Source organism: Telopea speciosissima, chromosome 8 (assembly GCF_018873765.1).
Source record: "Telopea speciosissima isolate NSW1024214 ecotype Mountain lineage chromosome 8, Tspe_v1, whole genome shotgun sequence".
Taxonomy (NCBI): Eukaryota; Viridiplantae; Streptophyta; class Magnoliopsida; order Proteales; family Proteaceae; genus Telopea; species Telopea speciosissima.
Window position 1 is genome coordinate 9,652,608 of NC_057923.1, and position 17,934 is coordinate 9,670,541.

General features: G+C 36.0%; 1 protein-coding gene across 1 annotated transcript in view; it reads right to left on the reverse strand.

Annotated features, from left to right (window-relative positions):
- Nucleotides 1–6,377: 6,377 nt before the first annotated feature.
- The window catches only part of LOC122672640 (testis-expressed protein 10 homolog), a 38,592-nt gene continuing 27,035 nt past the window's right edge, over nt 6,378–17,934 (reverse strand). Inside the window, exons 10-19 of the mRNA XM_043870102.1 lie at nt 14,646–14,765; nt 14,171–14,259; nt 13,880–14,009; nt 13,549–13,669; nt 13,328–13,453; nt 10,479–10,613; nt 9,385–9,536; nt 9,071–9,211; nt 7,763–8,065; nt 6,378–6,629 (exon numbers count right to left, since the gene is read on the reverse strand). Coding sequence (XP_043726037.1) covers nt 6,504–6,629; nt 7,763–8,065; nt 9,071–9,211; nt 9,385–9,536; nt 10,479–10,613; nt 13,328–13,453; nt 13,549–13,669; nt 13,880–14,009; nt 14,171–14,259; nt 14,646–14,765 — 1,443 coding nt within the window. The 3' untranslated portion in view covers nt 6,378–6,503. The remainder of the gene's footprint in view (nt 6,630–7,762; nt 8,066–9,070; nt 9,212–9,384; nt 9,537–10,478; nt 10,614–13,327; nt 13,454–13,548; nt 13,670–13,879; nt 14,010–14,170; nt 14,260–14,645; nt 14,766–17,934) is intronic.

Below are 17,934 nucleotides of genomic sequence, written 5' to 3' on the forward strand. Positions count from 1 at the left end.
TGATCAAAATTTTTTTTTTCTGGTTCTTGTACAGTGTAGAGAAATATAAGGAGAGTGGTATCGAAAGAGTGAGGAATTTAGGAATACGAATTACGAAATAGATTTTTTGTTGTTAGTTTCTTCCAAGAATGATTAATTCCGTGTCTGATGGTTCGATTCTTTACTGCTGAGCCTGAGAAAGTATGATTGATCTTCTTTGATTTGTAAACTTTAGTTCTTATTATATCAAAATTCCCCACTTTAGAAGTGTAGATCCTCTTGAGACATGGTTTCAGTGCCCGAATCCGCCTTGGGGCATAGTTTTAGTTAACGGTATCGGATCAGGTATTTTTCACCTGCAAAACCGATATGAGATATGGTATCCGTAGGGATCGGTTATATCAGACAAATTTATCTCTGATTTTTTTTAAAAATTAAGATTTTTGACTGTTTTACCCTTTGTTCATACCGTGTCACCGATATGGTATCAGCACAAGATCAAGATCGAACACTAACAAAACCATTACACATTGCCAGATACGGGTGATAACGATACTGATACCTCGAACCATGGCCTAGGGGTTGCTACGCTCGCTCTCAATCCACAAATTCAATAAACAGAGGAGACGAGCCGGATCATAACCAACATTGTTTTGATGCAACAACTTTGTGGCATTACAATTTAGAACCGAGATTTCCTAAGCCATGGTGAAGGAGATTCAGATGCTCATTGTGCTTAGATGGGTGTCACAGAATAGTGAAGGGCATTTCAGATTTCAGACCTTCAACATATATGGAGGAAGCAAGGTTCATAATCTTGGAATCGATTGGATCAAACCGGATCAGAATCGGGATTGGGATCGGGATTGGATCGGCCGATATGAATCGGGATCGCCTAAATTTGGGCAAATATGACATTTTTGCCCCTGTTATTTATTTATATATATATTAAAAAAAACTGATTTTTTTTAACCTTTATACCCTTGTCCATACAACTGGATTGGATTGGTATCGGGATCGATCTCGGCCGATACTGATCCGATCCAGCCAAAACCGGGCAATCCGATCCAAGGTTACGAACTGTGGGAGGGAGTAACAAAGACGTTTGATTTGTGGGTGAATCCTTCACCATGGTGAAGAAAAACTTTCTTCCTACAAGGACCGAGTTTTCCTCCACCCACGGTGAATGGGATCCCATTCACTGTGGAGTGGGAGAGAGTGGGATAGGATAATGTTAAGAGTATTTTTGGAACATACTAAATCCTATAGAGATTTGTGAACCCTAGAATGGTGGATGAACCATCCTCTATGGGTGGACGAAAACTTTCTCCTTTTAGCATAAATCTAGAGCCTTACTTGCTCTTGTAGAAGCTATCGAGACCAGTTTGCAGGATTTAAGATAAATATTTACATCCATATTACAAAACATCTTAGAAATATTAATAAGGCTCTAAACAGATCCCATGGCCAACTTTTCTGATTGCCTTGGTTGAGTCAACTCGTTAGCTCAGCACATGAAGTCCACACCTCCACTCTAGGTTCCCGAGCCCTTGTTATTGGTGAAGCTTGATTTCGGTTTAGAGAGTGGTTGATGATCCTTCGGAGGACCATTTTGACTTCGAAACGATCTCGGATGGCCTAAATAGTGGATACATCACCGCCAAAGGCTATGAATTGTGTTGGGTTCGTCGAGACCTTTGAATCGATATGTTTCGAGACATATGTTATGTTTTGGTCTGACCTTGTCTGGTTTGACATTTTTGGGTCTAGGGGTATTTCTATACTTTCTTGGGTTAAGACTTCTCTATATAATGTTCTTATCTCTGGGAGGGCTGTAAGAATAGTTTTGTAACATTTCCAAAAGATAGCGATATGTGTTCTATTGCTCGACCATGGACGTAGTTTCTCATCTTGGGGGATAACCACATAAATCCCTGATGTTGTGTTGTGTGTCTTATCTGATTTTTGTTTTTTTTCTGCAAATCGTCATTTCTAGGCATTGTTTTCTTAACAGCCCTCTCTCCATTGCCTTGGGCAACCCTTACATGATGCATTTTGTTTTTTGGTGCCAATTGGCTCCCTACACATTCACAACTCGATAAAACTGAAGTAAATTGGGAATCCAGCAAAGTCACAAAGCCCATCTTACATTGTTAGAAGTAGAATCATATATGCCATCACATATTAATATAGTGTGACCAATTGAAGGTGGAGCCTGATAATCCTCACCAGGGGAAAGATTTTTTTGGTAAATAGGGGGAGAAAATATGAATTAGTAACGTAGAAGATATCTGAAAGTAAATCAAGATCATATGGCCATCTATTTACAATTTTAATAATGGCAAGAGGAGAAAGGTTGACTCCCCATCTATTCCTGCATATCCAAAGGAAATAAAACATAAGGTCGACGATTTCTAGGGGGAGGGGGCCATGGAAGCACACACATTGGATGGAGGAAAACTTGGTCCATAGTATCAAGTCATAAAAAATTTGTAATTTTACCTTTCTAACAAGTGGCAACAAATCATGGTGAAACATTTTTTTTTTTTTTTTTTTGGTAATAGGGCAAATCATGGTAGTATTGTGAGTAAAAAAGCAAATGAGAATTAATGTCTAATGCATGGATTGAATTGATAGAGTATATTGTTAATAAGGAAATCCAAGATTCCAAGTTCAATCTTAAGAATTATTTTTGGATTTTTTGTGTTACAAGTTACAACAGGTTGAATACAATTACACTTAGGTTTCTAAAATTAAAGGTATATACGAGAGGTAATCTAATGTTCGAAACTTGAAGTTTGGCGTGCCTCAATTGGATATCATCGTATATTGAAACGCTTGTTTATACAAAAATACACTTATAAATACATGATCAACCATTTGTGTGCTACATCTTTTGAAAGATACCAAATGCAAGAATACATGAAAGATACCAAATGCAAGAATACATTCCAACTATCATGTTTTAGGTTTTTAGCATTTTTAAATCTTTAAGTTACATCATAGACATTCATTTAGCATTTTATATCATCATAACTACTAATATTCACTAAATCAATGATTATGATAATTGAAACATTAAATGCATCATCAGATGCTTTTAATGACTAATCATAGATTACGACTTAACATAACAATTAACCATCATATGATCAAAACCATACGCCTTCTACCCACAAAAAAAAAAATTTTAAAAATCAAATCCAGAGGCCCAAATATTCTAAAATATGAGGTTGAGTTGTATCCTTTTGATTAGGATCTTCTAGAAGCTCCTGGTGGTCTTATATCAGTCTACTACCAGTGGGCATCCACTTATTAAAATGTTAAACAAATAGGCATGATACACATTAAAGATTTACAAAACCTAAAAAATGATGATTGAACTATATCCTTCCAATTGAAATCTTTCAAAAACTTATGATACTTTAATTTTAGATAAATTTGTGTCATTGTGTTACACCATTATTCAAAAAAAACAAACTGTGTATATGACCACACACATATATATTTAGAATTTCTAATCTTCTTTTAATTGCCCTTTATCTTATTTCCAAATGTTCTAAGTCAAAGGTAAAAAAAATTTCCAAAAATAATTTGAAAGCGATTCATCATTAAATCATTGTTTTTGAACATTTTTCGAATACATATGAGAAATAACAAAATTTATCGTACTTGGAGAAAAATGTTATACCAAAGACAAAAAATGCAAGGTTAAAAATTATTTGATAAGAAAATCCCTTATCTAAAATACTAAATGAACAATTATGATCCAAATCAAATGTTGCTAAAAATTTATGGTTATACCATATTCTTCCAATTGAAATATTTCAAAATTTTCTGATTGTCTGTTTTTAGATTGGTTTCTTAACACCTTATTTGCACACACACACACACAATTTGCTCAACATGTGATTGGGTTGCATCATTCCGATTGCTATCATTCAAAAGATGTAGAAGGTCCAATAGAAAAGTTATTTTATCATCAACAATTAGTTAAGACTAACACTATTTAGGATCAGACACCTTAAGTATCAAGTTTCAAACATTAGATAACACTTGCCTCAACACCTAAATTTAAATGTCTTAAATATAATTTCCACGTAAAATAAAGGGATCATCTGAGTTACGCTCTATATATGTATTTAGAACATGTAATTTTTTTTGGATCTCCTTTCTTGATCTCAAAAGTTCTTTAAGTTAGAGGTCAAAAGGATTTTCAAAATAATTTGACTGTGACTTACCAACAAATCATTTTCAAAAGTTGTCATTGACTCAACATATTTTTTGAGTATGCATATGAAATTACATGATTTTACTGTCATTGAAAGAAAAAATATTAAACCAAGAGGGCCAAAAAAAAAAAAAAAAAAAAAATCCATAAAGGGTGTCAATACAAAAGTAACCAACCCTAAACATAGTGAACTTCCTGCTGAAACAAGCCAAATAAAGAAGGATGCAATGCCTCGCTGACTCTAGTGGGAAAAAATTTACGCACCAATTAAACTTCCATATGACGGGAAAAGAATACATGAACCAACCTGGCACCCTAAGTCCCCCACTAAACCTACTTTGATTATGTACAACGGTGTGTTTAGTAAATAAGAAAAATACAACAGTTCATGTTCAATCAAGCCTTAAAATAGCATGCCGTGAAATATATATATATATATATAGCCCCCATCAATATCCTGGCATCAACTCTAAACTGCTAACTTCGATGATTTAAAATCAGCATCATCCTGAACCATTGCACAGGTACTTTACCTGTCAGCTGAGAATTTCATGGCTTGATTATCTGTTGCTGCCAAACATCCAGAAAATGCCAAGTACTTTCGGGTCCCGCAACAATACACTTCAATGCCAGTGTAATTTCTGCAGAATAGATCAACCCATCACGATGAAAGACGTGACTAAGGTGCCATATTTAGTCATGGGGGTACTTGGAAGCTTTTATCAGAATCTACTACACAAGATACTGATGTGGTCTCTGAGGTGTTTTACCACGATGTTGGGGTTCTCCGTGGAAAATGTCACAGCTCTCTGAAATTCTGAACACTTAAATCAGTGTATACTCTTCCTGGCAAACACATAGCAATACATAGTATTGAAAATAAAAGATCTATTGATACTCAATTATTCATATGAAAAATGGTTTAATTTAAATGCAGGTAATCAACTATCAAACTTCACCTTCAACAAATCAACCAATAGCAAGGTTTGTTACCCACCGTAAACTTCCTTTTAAATAATGTCGCACACTTTTTCTTTCATTCCTTTCCACTGAAATCACCATTTCAGATTATTTCTTCTTATGTGATTCCACATTACTACCAAGTTTCCAGGATGACACAATTTCTAGTGTGGACTGCGGCATACCCAGAAGAAAACTAAAGTGCTGTTATAATTTAAAAATTATACGAAAAAAACTCGGTTAATATTTAGTATCACAAAACTGAAGTCACTGTAGTCCAGTGTCCACTCTATGCAATGGGGAGACATCTTTACGGAAATTGGAGTTAGGTTTACAAATAAGAAAGAATAGTAGTGATTGCACATTTCGTCTTTCAGAGTGCTCTAGACCTTGGATTACTACGTCGCCTTTTTTACTTTCCCTTCTTTTTGGTGTTTGCTTTCCTGGCATACAAGAACAAAAACAAAGCTTGCGAGAGGGAAGGGTTAGGGGATTTTGATCTCTGGTGAAGCCAAAATACTTTTATCAGATTTTGCCAATTATGGTAAAAATTTCATAAACTCCCATGCAAACTAGTGAAGGACAGACGGGGTTCGAAGTATATTTCATATATCACCCGAGGGAATTTTCATATATCTGCCAGGGTGGGGTTCATGATGTAGCATTAGTAGGCAGACATAATATTGTACATAGGGAAGGTAGACTTTTTCACCAGTAACATATGATGATGATGCACTCTGATAAGTTTTCCTGGACTGAAACTATGCTAGTTTCCTTCAGTTTTCTGCAAAGACTCTTTAAGAAGTTCATATTCCAGTTATCAAGTTGGAGAGTAACATCTGAACCTCTAAGCAAGTGGAAATGCCTCCAAGATCCACCAGAAGGCAGCTTACCACCCAATAATCACAGAAGAATCACCTGTGTCTGATCTCACTGATCATTATTATGCAATTTCCATAATTGTATCTTTCTGGAATGCAGCTCATCAATTGAAGAACTAAGGAATTTCAAAAATGTTAATAGAAAAATTCTGAATTCCAAACCTTCCAAATGTGAAACAATAGTAGCAAATTGGTTGTGAACCCTGGAAGATGCCAGCTCATAAGTAGGTAAAGTCCAGCGTGTTTTGTACCTTAGACCAGGATTTGGAACCCAATTTTGTCCACTCCATGCTAGCCACTTTTTAACTACCCAACAAGTATAATGAACTTCAAATCATTGAACTAATTTGAGAACACATGCATATCCATGACATCATTAAGGCCTTTAATGTAAGAAAGTGACATGTAAAGGGCTTGGAGCAAGTGATGGACTGAAGACTTACACATGCAAGTTATGTGCCACAAATGCTTTTGAGTGCATCACCGTTATATAATCTACTGGTTGCAGATTGTAGTTGATCAAAGGCAGATTTCATTCTCTGTCTTTGTTCAAGAGACATGTTGGTTTCAGTTGATGACTGCAACCATGTAAAAGAGATGCATCAAGGACTTGACACTGAATCACAAGCAGGATATGAATTTCATATGCTAACAAAGTGGATTTTACAGAATATCAAAATACAGTATATGCTCTGTTTTGTGGACTTATGAAATTTCTATATAATTCACACCGCAAATGATACCAGGAAGAAAAGTTTTTTCTCTTCACAGCTAATAATTTTGTGACCATGAATCTCCAATACTTATAGAGAGAAAAGGTAAGGAAAACAATACTTGGGTTCTGGATCATAAATGAATGACTTTAGTTGTACAACTGTTGTAATTGAATTGCAACATTTAAAAAGAGTCGGCAATAATCAATTACTTTGACAAAGGCTATTTATATCAGGGAAAACAGATGACTTGAAAGAGACTGGTTACATCTAAATTCAGCACAAAGCACACAAAATGGGCTCATTCTGTACCAGTAGCATGTTGGATACTATATAATACATAAATTGCAAGTACTCAAAAATGAAAACTGGTCAAAGAAAAAAATCAATGGAATTCTGTGGCATTTAGTACTACCACAACTATGAATTAGAAAGGATATAAGATGCCAAACTGTGAAAGTAACACTAGCTCTAAATTATATCCCAATTCCATGCATAAAATAATTATCACCAGTCATGTTTTTAGTGGGTTTTACACTAACATTTTCCCCCTTCAAATCTAAAATTGACAGTTTTTTTTTTTTTTTTTTTTGGGGGGGGGGGGGGGGGGGTGGGGGGGCAGTAAGAGAAAAAAAAAGACCCATTGCAATAACATCCATATGTTAACTTAAAGGAGGAACATAGAGGGTTAGCAAATTAATACTTTCCATATGACAATAAACCGCAAACATTGGTATCAATAATCTAAGGAAAACAAAATCCCATAGAAATATATAATTTCAGAAACAAAATAACTGTGTAGATAATGACCCATTCCTATAACCATACCAGGATTATTTTTTTAACCATAGAAAAAAGGATAAAATAAATGAGATGGTCATCACTGTCCAAAGTATAACATGACCGTATTATGAATATTTCTCTCATGCCTTTTTGAATCGGCTAAACTAAAGAAAGCAACAACTAGTTAAGTTCATGCTTGAGGCACAAGAGCATACCTGGAATAGTATATTCTGCAAAATTTGGTTAACTTCTACCCGACACAAAAGAAGTCTTCTCTGGATTTTCACATCCTTATACATAAATAGGATAATGGAAGCAATGGCAGAGATCTTACGTGACAGGACCAATGCATATTCAACTGATGAATTATTTTCACTTATTGATGATCCCATCAAATCCAGGACAAGATTTAAAAACTTATCACTTCTATCAAACAGGAAAAAGCATGGGATTAGAAGGTATAGGCAATTGCGTAATCGAATAGAATCACTTGACCCATCGTCGTTCTCCGGAATGCTCTGCATTAAAGATAAGAACCAAAGAATAATTCTTCGGTGCCAAATTGATGGACAAGAAAATTTTTCTTTACAAGGACAAGAAAACAATTTCCCCAAGAAGCATCAGTTCTATAAAATTCAGATACAAAAACAATATCCACCTCAACTTCCAGAATTGAATAATTAAATGTCATAAGTTTCCCAATTCTCCCCCTTTTTCTCCTAAGAATAAGACCTCATCAATTTTGCTTTAATGATTTTCCTATTGGAAAGTTTAAAGAGCTAATGTCAACCATTATTTATGTTTGCCCCTTCCCATATTAGCTTCTTCGAATTGGGGAAAAAGAAAAAGTCAGGAGTTTAGAAGTTGTATAGTTCCTAGCAAAGCGCACCCCCCCTCCCCCCCCCCCCCCAAAAAAAAAAAGACAGAAGAAGAAAATCTGAAGATCCAAACCTAAATAACCTAAACTGATTATTTATTTATTTCAAATGTCTTTTCCCTGTGGGAAAGATTGGGGATGGGGAGTTCATTCCATAGTTGTCAAGGCGGCACCTTGTTGGTGTCGCCTTGGTTTTTTTCCCCCTCTACCACCACCTTGGATCACCTTGTTGCTGTGACAACTATGGTTCATTCTAGGTCTTGGTGTTCTTTTTTCTATATAATTTTGTAGAAAAATAGGAGGTACAATGTAAATGAAGTGAAAAGATTCACCGGAAAACATTTAATCCAGATTAGAGCCTCAAGGGATTTTCTTTTGCAACAATGTAGTGGGTATCTCTTAAGGAATTACCACATTCTGCTTTTGACTTCCAGTGTTACTTGACCAAGTTTGATAAAGTGGTTTTGTATGTTTCTTCTCTCAATGGTATATCTTCACTTATAATAAAAAGGAGGAGAAATAGTATAGAAAGGAATTAAAAAAAAATTAATTACTACTATTCTTGAGGAGTAAATAAAACAGTATGGCACCTCGTTTTTCTTTTTTGGAAATACAACTGCACATGTTAAACATGATAAGTACTTACAGAAGCAGCATCAATCAAGTATTCCAACAGGGACTTGCTTAGCTTGATAATACTTTGCTCCGAAAGTCTTGTCGGTTTAGAGTCCAGTGTGACAAGCATTCTTAGCAGTGCACACTTGTTGTCTAATGGTAGATTGAGTCTCTGAAATTTCACAAATATAAGACCTTCAGTTTTGCAGAAGAAACCATCTCCACCCCCACCCCCCAAAAAAAAAAAAATCTTGCAAAGCATTTGGTAAACTTACTAGTAAAAAAATTAGAAAACATGTCCTAATAGAAGTAGTGAAGTGAACAGAAATAGCTGAGCTAACTCACAATCTCATCAACAATAGTTTTCTCTAGTGTTTGAAGAACAAGGTTATCATCACCCATCTGGGATAGGCAAGAGCAGATCACACTTGTGATGGCCTTAAAAGTTCCATGATTCGGAATCTTCTCATCATTTTCCAATGAAGGATCGAAATTTTCTGCACAGAAATAGCCACCATTTAGATCATAATTAAAACTTTCTGATCCATCATAGTCAAACCAGGACTTGATAAGAGAAACAGAATCTCCCTACCAGTTGCAGTTTTTTTTTGGAAAGACGAAAATGTTTATAAGAAAGGGTAACTGTGAATGATTATGACCTGACTGAAAATATCTCCAGTAATTTTTTAATAGATTTATTTCTCCACAACCATGTGAACGTTCCATCAGTCACCAATTTTTCTTAATGTTCTCCTGGACATAAGACAATTTACCAAAGAGAATAAACCGCTCAAAAAATTCTGAATGAACAAGAAAAGTCTCAAAAATTCTTTGGACAGTGAATCCACTCTCTTTAGCATCTTGTCATCCAGGATATGGACACTACACTAAATCCCTAAGACAAATTAATGGTATTCACAAGCTTCCCAGGTCATGCACAAAAAAGAAAATAATCAAACCCCAAGTAGTGAGCCTATTAACTACAATCTTCCTGGCTCCTCTCCAAGGTGCCATGCTTATCAGTATGGACATCTAGCTACCAACATGCACTACATTATCTATGAATCTCATGAACCTTGCCAATTCTATCCCATCTGGATCTTTAAAATATCTATCACTTCTGAATCAAAACTGTCCAAACTTGCAAGAATAACCTGCCCACATTTTGCCTCATACCCATAGATTCTGCAGTACAGAAATTAACAAGGCATGTCCCATTGTAGGTTATTTTCTGTCTGACAGGAACAAACACCGAAAAGCAAATGAGCAAGAAACAAAAATTCTACAGTAAACTATGTGAAATCTCTAGATATAATAGTCCTTCAGTAAGCAAGGTGTAAGCCGAAACCAAACTCTGCCTCATGTAAAGTTGCCAGAGTACAATTAAACTCTGGATATTAGCCACTGCTTGTATACCTATAATTCACATGAACAATTACCAGGGTGAACTCTAAAACAGGCAAGCAAGGTGACGAAGAAACTGATATGGTCTGCAATTTGGACACGTCCAGCTTTATAGGCTGAGTGAAGAACCTCTATTATTCTGAATAATACAAATGGCTCCAAATTATTACCTGCATTCAATGTAAGACGGACTGAGAAAACCAAAATCCAAGAACAAAAAATTTACAAATGTCACATGTTTGTAAACGAAGTCTTACTACTTACCTAGCTTATCAATAGAAAAAGCCATAAAATGATGTCAGCAGATGTTGGATTTACCTTCAGATCAGTTTCTTATATTGGAAGAGTTCAACAAATAAGATCATTATGAAAATTTATGTTGGATGTCAAATTAGCCCATCCAGTAGAAGATGAAAGGGGGGGGGGGGGATCTCTATTACAATTTTTTTTTGGACAAAAAACAAATTTATTGGGTCAATGGACTAAAACCAGAGGTGTACAAATGTGCATGTCTACAGAAGACCTTTATACCCCTCCCCCAAAAAATCAGGGCCATGTAAGGTTACACCAGGGGAAAGCCTAACCACACAACATAGATTAGTGGTCATTGATATGTGCCTCACTACATGAGACCGTAAGAAAGGTGAGCTTATTTTCCCTAAGATCAGGTGGTGGAGCTTAAAAAGAGATACTTTGAAATCATTTACTGGTGAAGTGGTGAAACAAGGAAAGTGGGACTTTGAGGGAGACAACAATATGATGTGGAATGAGATGACTACTTGTATTAAGAAGCTTGCTAAAGATGTCCTAGACGAATCAAAAGGAAAACCTCATTCCTCTAGAGAGACTTGGTGGTGGGATGATGAGGTTCAAGCAGCCATTAAGACTAAGAAAGCTAGTTTTAAGATATGGCGAAGGACTAAGGATGTAGAGGATCTACAAAGGTATAAATTTGCCTGAAATGAAGCTTAGAAGATTGTAGGAAAAACAATGGCGAAGAAATATGAAGATCTTTATAACAATCTGAGCACAAAGGAAGAGGAAAAAGCTATCTATACGATAGCTAAAGTGAGGGAAAAGAAGAGTAGGGATCTCGACCATGTTAAATGTATTAAAAGTGAAGATGGTAAAGTCCTAATAAGGGATCAGGACATTAAGAAGAGATGGGAATGTTATTTTTGCAGCCTACTAAATGAAGACTCTTCGAGTAATAATGTTCCAAAAGACTGCATTACCCATCAAGACACCACATTTCGTAGATATATACAAAATATTAGGCTGTCTAAAGTAAAAGAAGCTTTAAGGAGGATGAAAGTAGGCAAGGCATAAGGCTCAGATGAGGTCCCAACAGAAGTGTGGAAGACCTTGGGAATTTGTGGTTTATCTTAGCAACCCTTTTATCCCTCTATGATCTGGTTGTGTAGGACCAAAGAGGGATAGAAGGGTTGCAAGCTAGGGAAGATGAAGAGTCACCTAGCCACAGTTTGAGTTTAAGGTGGTTTGATGGAAGGTTGAAGATGATGGAGATGATGGTGATAGATAAAGTTAAAATTAAGAGAAAGAAGATAAACAGAAAATAAAAAATAGCTTTGGTTGCTAGAGATCCACTAGAGCCCACCTTAGGAGTCCACCTAGGTCCACCAAAAGAGATCTACTTTTGGATGCATTTGCTGAGATCCACGGCTACTTGAGATTCACAAGTAAAATTCTCAAAGAGAGTTACTTTTTTTTTTTTTTCAAAATTCGAGGTGTGCTGAAATAGCATCCCGCCATTCTATTATATAGGGAAAAAAGAGGCTTAATTAGTCTCTTGGATTACATCAAAATGAATTAAAGGACTGTTGGAATTCCAAGACTAAATGGAATTCCCAACACCTAGAAACTAACCCTAAGAAATAGAAAGTTGTTCCCAAGACTTAGGAACTACAAAACAAGATTGAATAATGGAAAATATTTAATACTGCCTAGGAATATGAAAAGACACAAAGAAAACTAAAAGACTAATTAATACTACCTTCCTAGAAAAGTAAATCCCACTATATTAATTAACCTAGGAATGAAAATAAGCCACTACTAAGCCTAATCCTGTATGCCTTCTTTGTACCCACATTTTAGGCCCATTGAAGTGGCCCATTACAAAGAAAACACATGGAATCCAAAACAAAAAGAAAAAAAGTGAAGAAGATAGAGCGAGAGACAGAGAACCAGAGAAAAAAAACAAAAACAAAAAAGAGCGAAAACAGATGAGAGAACAGAAGATTCAGAGGGAAAGATATTGGATATCTTTATCTGTGTTCTTTTTCTACATTTTTCTTCCTGGATTAATTTGAAAATTTATTGGATAGCAAGCAGTCATCTTTTGTTTACTAGAACAAGATGGTTTGTCAACCCAAGTCTGAGGCATAAAACTCCAACGGTTTACAAGATAAAGAAATCCCTACAAATTCCCCTAAGCTTCATGAATTTTGTTTTTTCATCAAAGAAGGAGAACTTGCAGAGTACCAAAGTTCTGTTAGGGATGTAAATGATTAAATAATTTTGATAATTTAAATTAGTATTCGTTTGTACAGACAGGGATAGTAGATTCGATCATATTCACATTTCAAAATGAAATTCTTGAAGTTAAGAGTCTGCATTTTTCTTTTCTTCTTAATTTATCTATCCAGTACATATTTATCAGGCCACAACAGACTAATGCTTCAGCAGAAACAAACCAAAGTAATACAGGAAACAAACAAAGTTCCAAAGTATTGTATATTTGGGATAACATATTAAATTGCAGAATATTTTCAAAATGAAATCATGAAAGTAGAGATTGTCATAGTGTTATTTATTTATCTATGGGCGTGGAAGGAGGCGGGATCAGCCAACACATGATACTCACTCAGGCAACAACAGGATAATGCTCTAAGCATTAATGAATCCAGACTGGAGAAGTAATATAGGCAACAGATAGAAAGTTCCTGGCAATCTCTAGGGAGCTTTATGAAAGGGCCATAGCATATGCTTCCTGAAACAATAAAGGTGGCAACCAAGACCGTTACATTACAGCAAAGAAAAATCCGTACATGAATGATCAAACTACTTTGGAACTTCGATCCTTACCTTTGTCCAGACACATACAGTAGAAGTCTCGCAACAAATGTTGCATATTGTCATATTCCCAAGCAAGGGAAGAGTTCATGGGAGCATATTGTGCCAGGCGAAGGAGAAGATGCAAAACCACCTGCAAGAACCAGTTTGCATTCATTAAAAAAAAATTGACACTACAACCATTTTAATCACTTAATCTTTTTGAATAAATTCCAGATGGAATACAAAAATAGACAACTGCACTCTGAGCATTACTGCCAAATAATATTGCAATGGAAGTGCATTTAGGAGAATGAGAGTACCACCTGTCAATGTCAACAAATGACATTATATAATTGCATACCTTAGAAGATGAAAGATGTTTGTCACCAAACTGAAGAAGCAATAAGGGAAGCTCACGTATCCAAGTAATCTGATGGACCAATATCTCACTATCAGTTGCATCTAAGAGCAGCGTGCCTTGCTTCCTTGACTTTTTTTTTGTTGGGGGGGGGGGGGGGGACAGTTTATGTCAGAAATCTCACAGTTTGCATGCTTACACCAAACATTGACACCAAAAAGATTTGGGGAAGAGGAAGCCAGTATAATCCCCACTTAGGAATCTGGCTGAGGGGATGAAACAAGATGAGAACTTACAGGAAGTAGCATTTCCTTGATTACAGAAAGGCAAGCCAACTTCAGCGAAGACTCTGTTTTGCAATCCTTAAAAGCTTTGGTGAATGCCTGCATCAAATCTAAATTATTTAACAGTGTCTCCAAATATCCTTGTTCTCGAGCAAAACTTCAAGCTTTTTTGAACTTAATAGAGGTGTAAGATGATTAATGGCCAAATAATTTAGGGAGCATTACAATGGTAAGGTTGCTCCATTGTGACAAAGTGGTCACGGGTTCGAGTCTGGAAACAGCCTCTCCGTTAAAACAAGGGTAAGGCTGCATACATTATGACCCTCCCCAGACCCTGCAGTGGCGGGAGTCTCGTGCATTGGGTACGCCCTTTTTTTTTTTAACAGAAATTTCATCAAAGACAAAAATCCTAGATCAATATTCCTTTATCTTAATCTTTGTTAGGTAATCAGCTTTGAATTTACGACTATAAAACATAGCCTGACCTGTAGAAGGTGAGATTTCCAATTGCCAGTGATTTGAGATACAAGTCTTGGAAAAAATTGCAGCAGTGAAACTAAATGCTTTTCTCTGAGTGCTTTACTAGACCGTGTATTGCAACCAATCTGAAAAGAAAAGGGAAGAGAAAATATTAACAGTATTAAAATCATAATAATAAATTGAAGACAACACGAGCCAGAGACATTCTTATGCTCAACCATGCAACTGAATTTCATAATAATGATTATAATAGTACTGATTATGACGACAACAATGATGATGATGTTGATGACAATGAAGTTTCCTTTGTCTGGTTAAACAAGGAAGTCATTCCCTTGTATTGCAGATATATCTGCCACATGGCAGTTCCATATTTTCTGGAACTTTGTAAACATCCAGTCCACAACTCCACGTCATCTTCCACCCGTTTGTTAAGTTTCTGGCAAGTTCGGACTTCACCATTTGGAAGAAAAGATGTTTGAAAATCTGGTCGAAAAGTCTTTTTTTTTTTTTTGAAAAAATTTGGAGCATACAGAATCATATCAGAATGAGTCAATATACAGCAAGCTAAAAGATTGAGAAGAACCACTAAATTTGATATGAAGCCAATCCGGAGCATATTACTCAATATTCCACATGATGTAAAATAGCCACTGGATGACGAAACAATTTTCATCATCAAAAACAACTTTTCAGGGGAAAAACACAATAACCACAACAATCTGCCATTTTGATCATTTTGAACTACAAAAAAAAGTCAACATCTGAACTGCTGAAAATACAAGAAAACTCAAATACATTGTGGGATGTACGATTTAGGTACAGGTTGGAAACACACATGAGGTCAATATGAGGGGTCCCATCAATTCAATGTTAGAAAATTTGAGCCAATTCTGTCGAAACAAATATTTTTTTTTAGGGGACTATGGGTTGAAATCAACCCCAAGGTGAAATCTCAAACAATGCATCAATTAAATAGTCTGGATTGGGCACATCAGCCCCCATTTGAGCCACCCATTACGCTAATCCAATGGGCAGAAACATGACTGCGAACTAAGTCATACACTCATACATTAGGCTTCATCCTTTTAATATGAAATATTCTGACCACCCCAAGAAAAATATTTGGGTCAAAGGAGACAAAATAATTGTTAAGACCGACCAAGTGAGGGCCAAAAACAACGACATGTTTCAAGTTGGAGAAACTGAGAACCTATGCAAATGCTACACAACATCAACAAGCTGTTAATATTAACTGTTCAAAAATTTTATGCAATATTTACAAAGAATTAACCATGCCACTAAGGCTATGTTTTCACCATGAAATATTTTACGGGAAAAATAATTATTACTATTAATTTTATTTTATATTTTTCTGCCGTTTGGTTGTACAAGACCAATAAGCACATTGTATAATTGAACAGAGTCAGAAGTGAATTACGAGTTGGACCAAGCGAGAACCAAGCAAGGGATGAGCCCCTACTTGCATGAGTCAGAACAAGCAAGACCTTCAGTGCCCTAGCTGATCTACAACCAAAGAAGCAACGGTCGAGCTGATCTACGACCTGCAAGTTACCTTTTGCCTCTCCCCGAGATTGTTTGATACCTCTACCAATGCTTGTGCGTCGGTTTGTTTATCTGGCTACATTCTCTTCTTGAATTTCTTAATCAATCCGCTGCAGTCTTGGATAGTGGGGATGTGCGTGTTGCTTTATTATAAAAACTAACCACTAGGAAGAGATTGATACCTCTTTTGTTCAAAGATAGATGGATTTAAAGCAGCTATCATCTTCACTTCACTCGTGGAAGAAGAGCTTTCAGATTCATTCAGCGCCTTAAGTAGAGTCGACTTGAATATAAGAAAAGATGATTGAGAGAGGGAAAGAATCCAGCCATATGATGGGTGTAGAGTCCTCCATGGGATAAAAGAGTACCAATGATCAAGATACCAACAGTATTTTGAAAAAATAACATCCTGAATTTTAAACTCCCAAAATTCAGGATGTTGTTTTCCAACTTTTTCCATTGCATTTTAGGACTCTACCACTAAGTAGCCCATTTAAAATAAAAGATTACAAGATAAAATCCCAACTAATAAAAACCTTAATAAATAAATAAATTAAATATCCTACTGAACCCAAAGACCCAATTGGACCCGGTTCATCTTCACATGGATACCCAAATGGGTTTGGGTTGGTCCAAGGCAGTGCATCTGCATCAGTCTTGATCCTCCTTGGAGCTCTAATGGTTACTAGGATAGCAAAGAGGTCCAATAGGTAACATGTAGATGTAGTCATGTACCAATGTAACTAGCACCATGTAATATTATTGATAATTATGAAATGCGTTCCAATATTATGTCTTTTCATTTCTAATGCATATTTTACTTTTTTGTAATTGAATTTTGTATGCTCTTGGTGGAGGGCCGGTAGGGGAAAAGGGAATAGTTGCAGGGGAAGCGGAAGGAGATCGCACAATCACACACTCTCAAAGAGTAAAACTCAAAATTCTATTCAATTCACAATGCTCATTGTTGGGCTACATGCAAGTATTTAAAGAAGAAAATAACATGACTCCTACTTAAACTATGAAACTGAAATAAACTCCAACTCCTACGGGTAAATATACTACTAAATAACTAAACTAATTCCAACCCTTGTTGGACCAAAAACCATTGGACCGGTTCTGTTTGGGTTTGGGACTCCAAATCCTATCATGCTGGTCCAACCAGCCAAGTGATACTGCATCTGTTCTAGTACTACATTATGTGCAGAATAGGCTATATTAGATAAAGTATTCAGCAGGGTACAATGTACACTAGCAATCGAGGATCCAAACTCCGAAGCCAAACTACCATTTTGAGTGTGTTTTTTTTACAATCTAATGGTTCAAATTTGTTTAAAGGCGCTCGATTAGGATTTTATTGAAGTTTCGGGCCAAAATATGGCCATTTGACCACCAAAATGGTCAACCAAAATGTGCAGCTGAAATGTAATAGATTTCATTCAAAATTCCATCGAAATCGTAAACAATGGGCCTAGACGAATGCCATACTGTATGGTTTTTTTATTTATACTATATGAAATTTATTATAATTCTACTCTATTATTGGTTTGTGTACATGATTATGAAGCACAAGCAATCATAGTTGTCAGGGCGTCATGACGTCATGGCAAACCAAGGTGTTGGTAATGTAGTCCTAGATTGGTAGGAGACTAATTAGGAGCCAATCAACCAGGATCTGTTATGAACAGGTGCATCGGCAAGGTCAAAATAGGGTTTTTGGTGAAATTA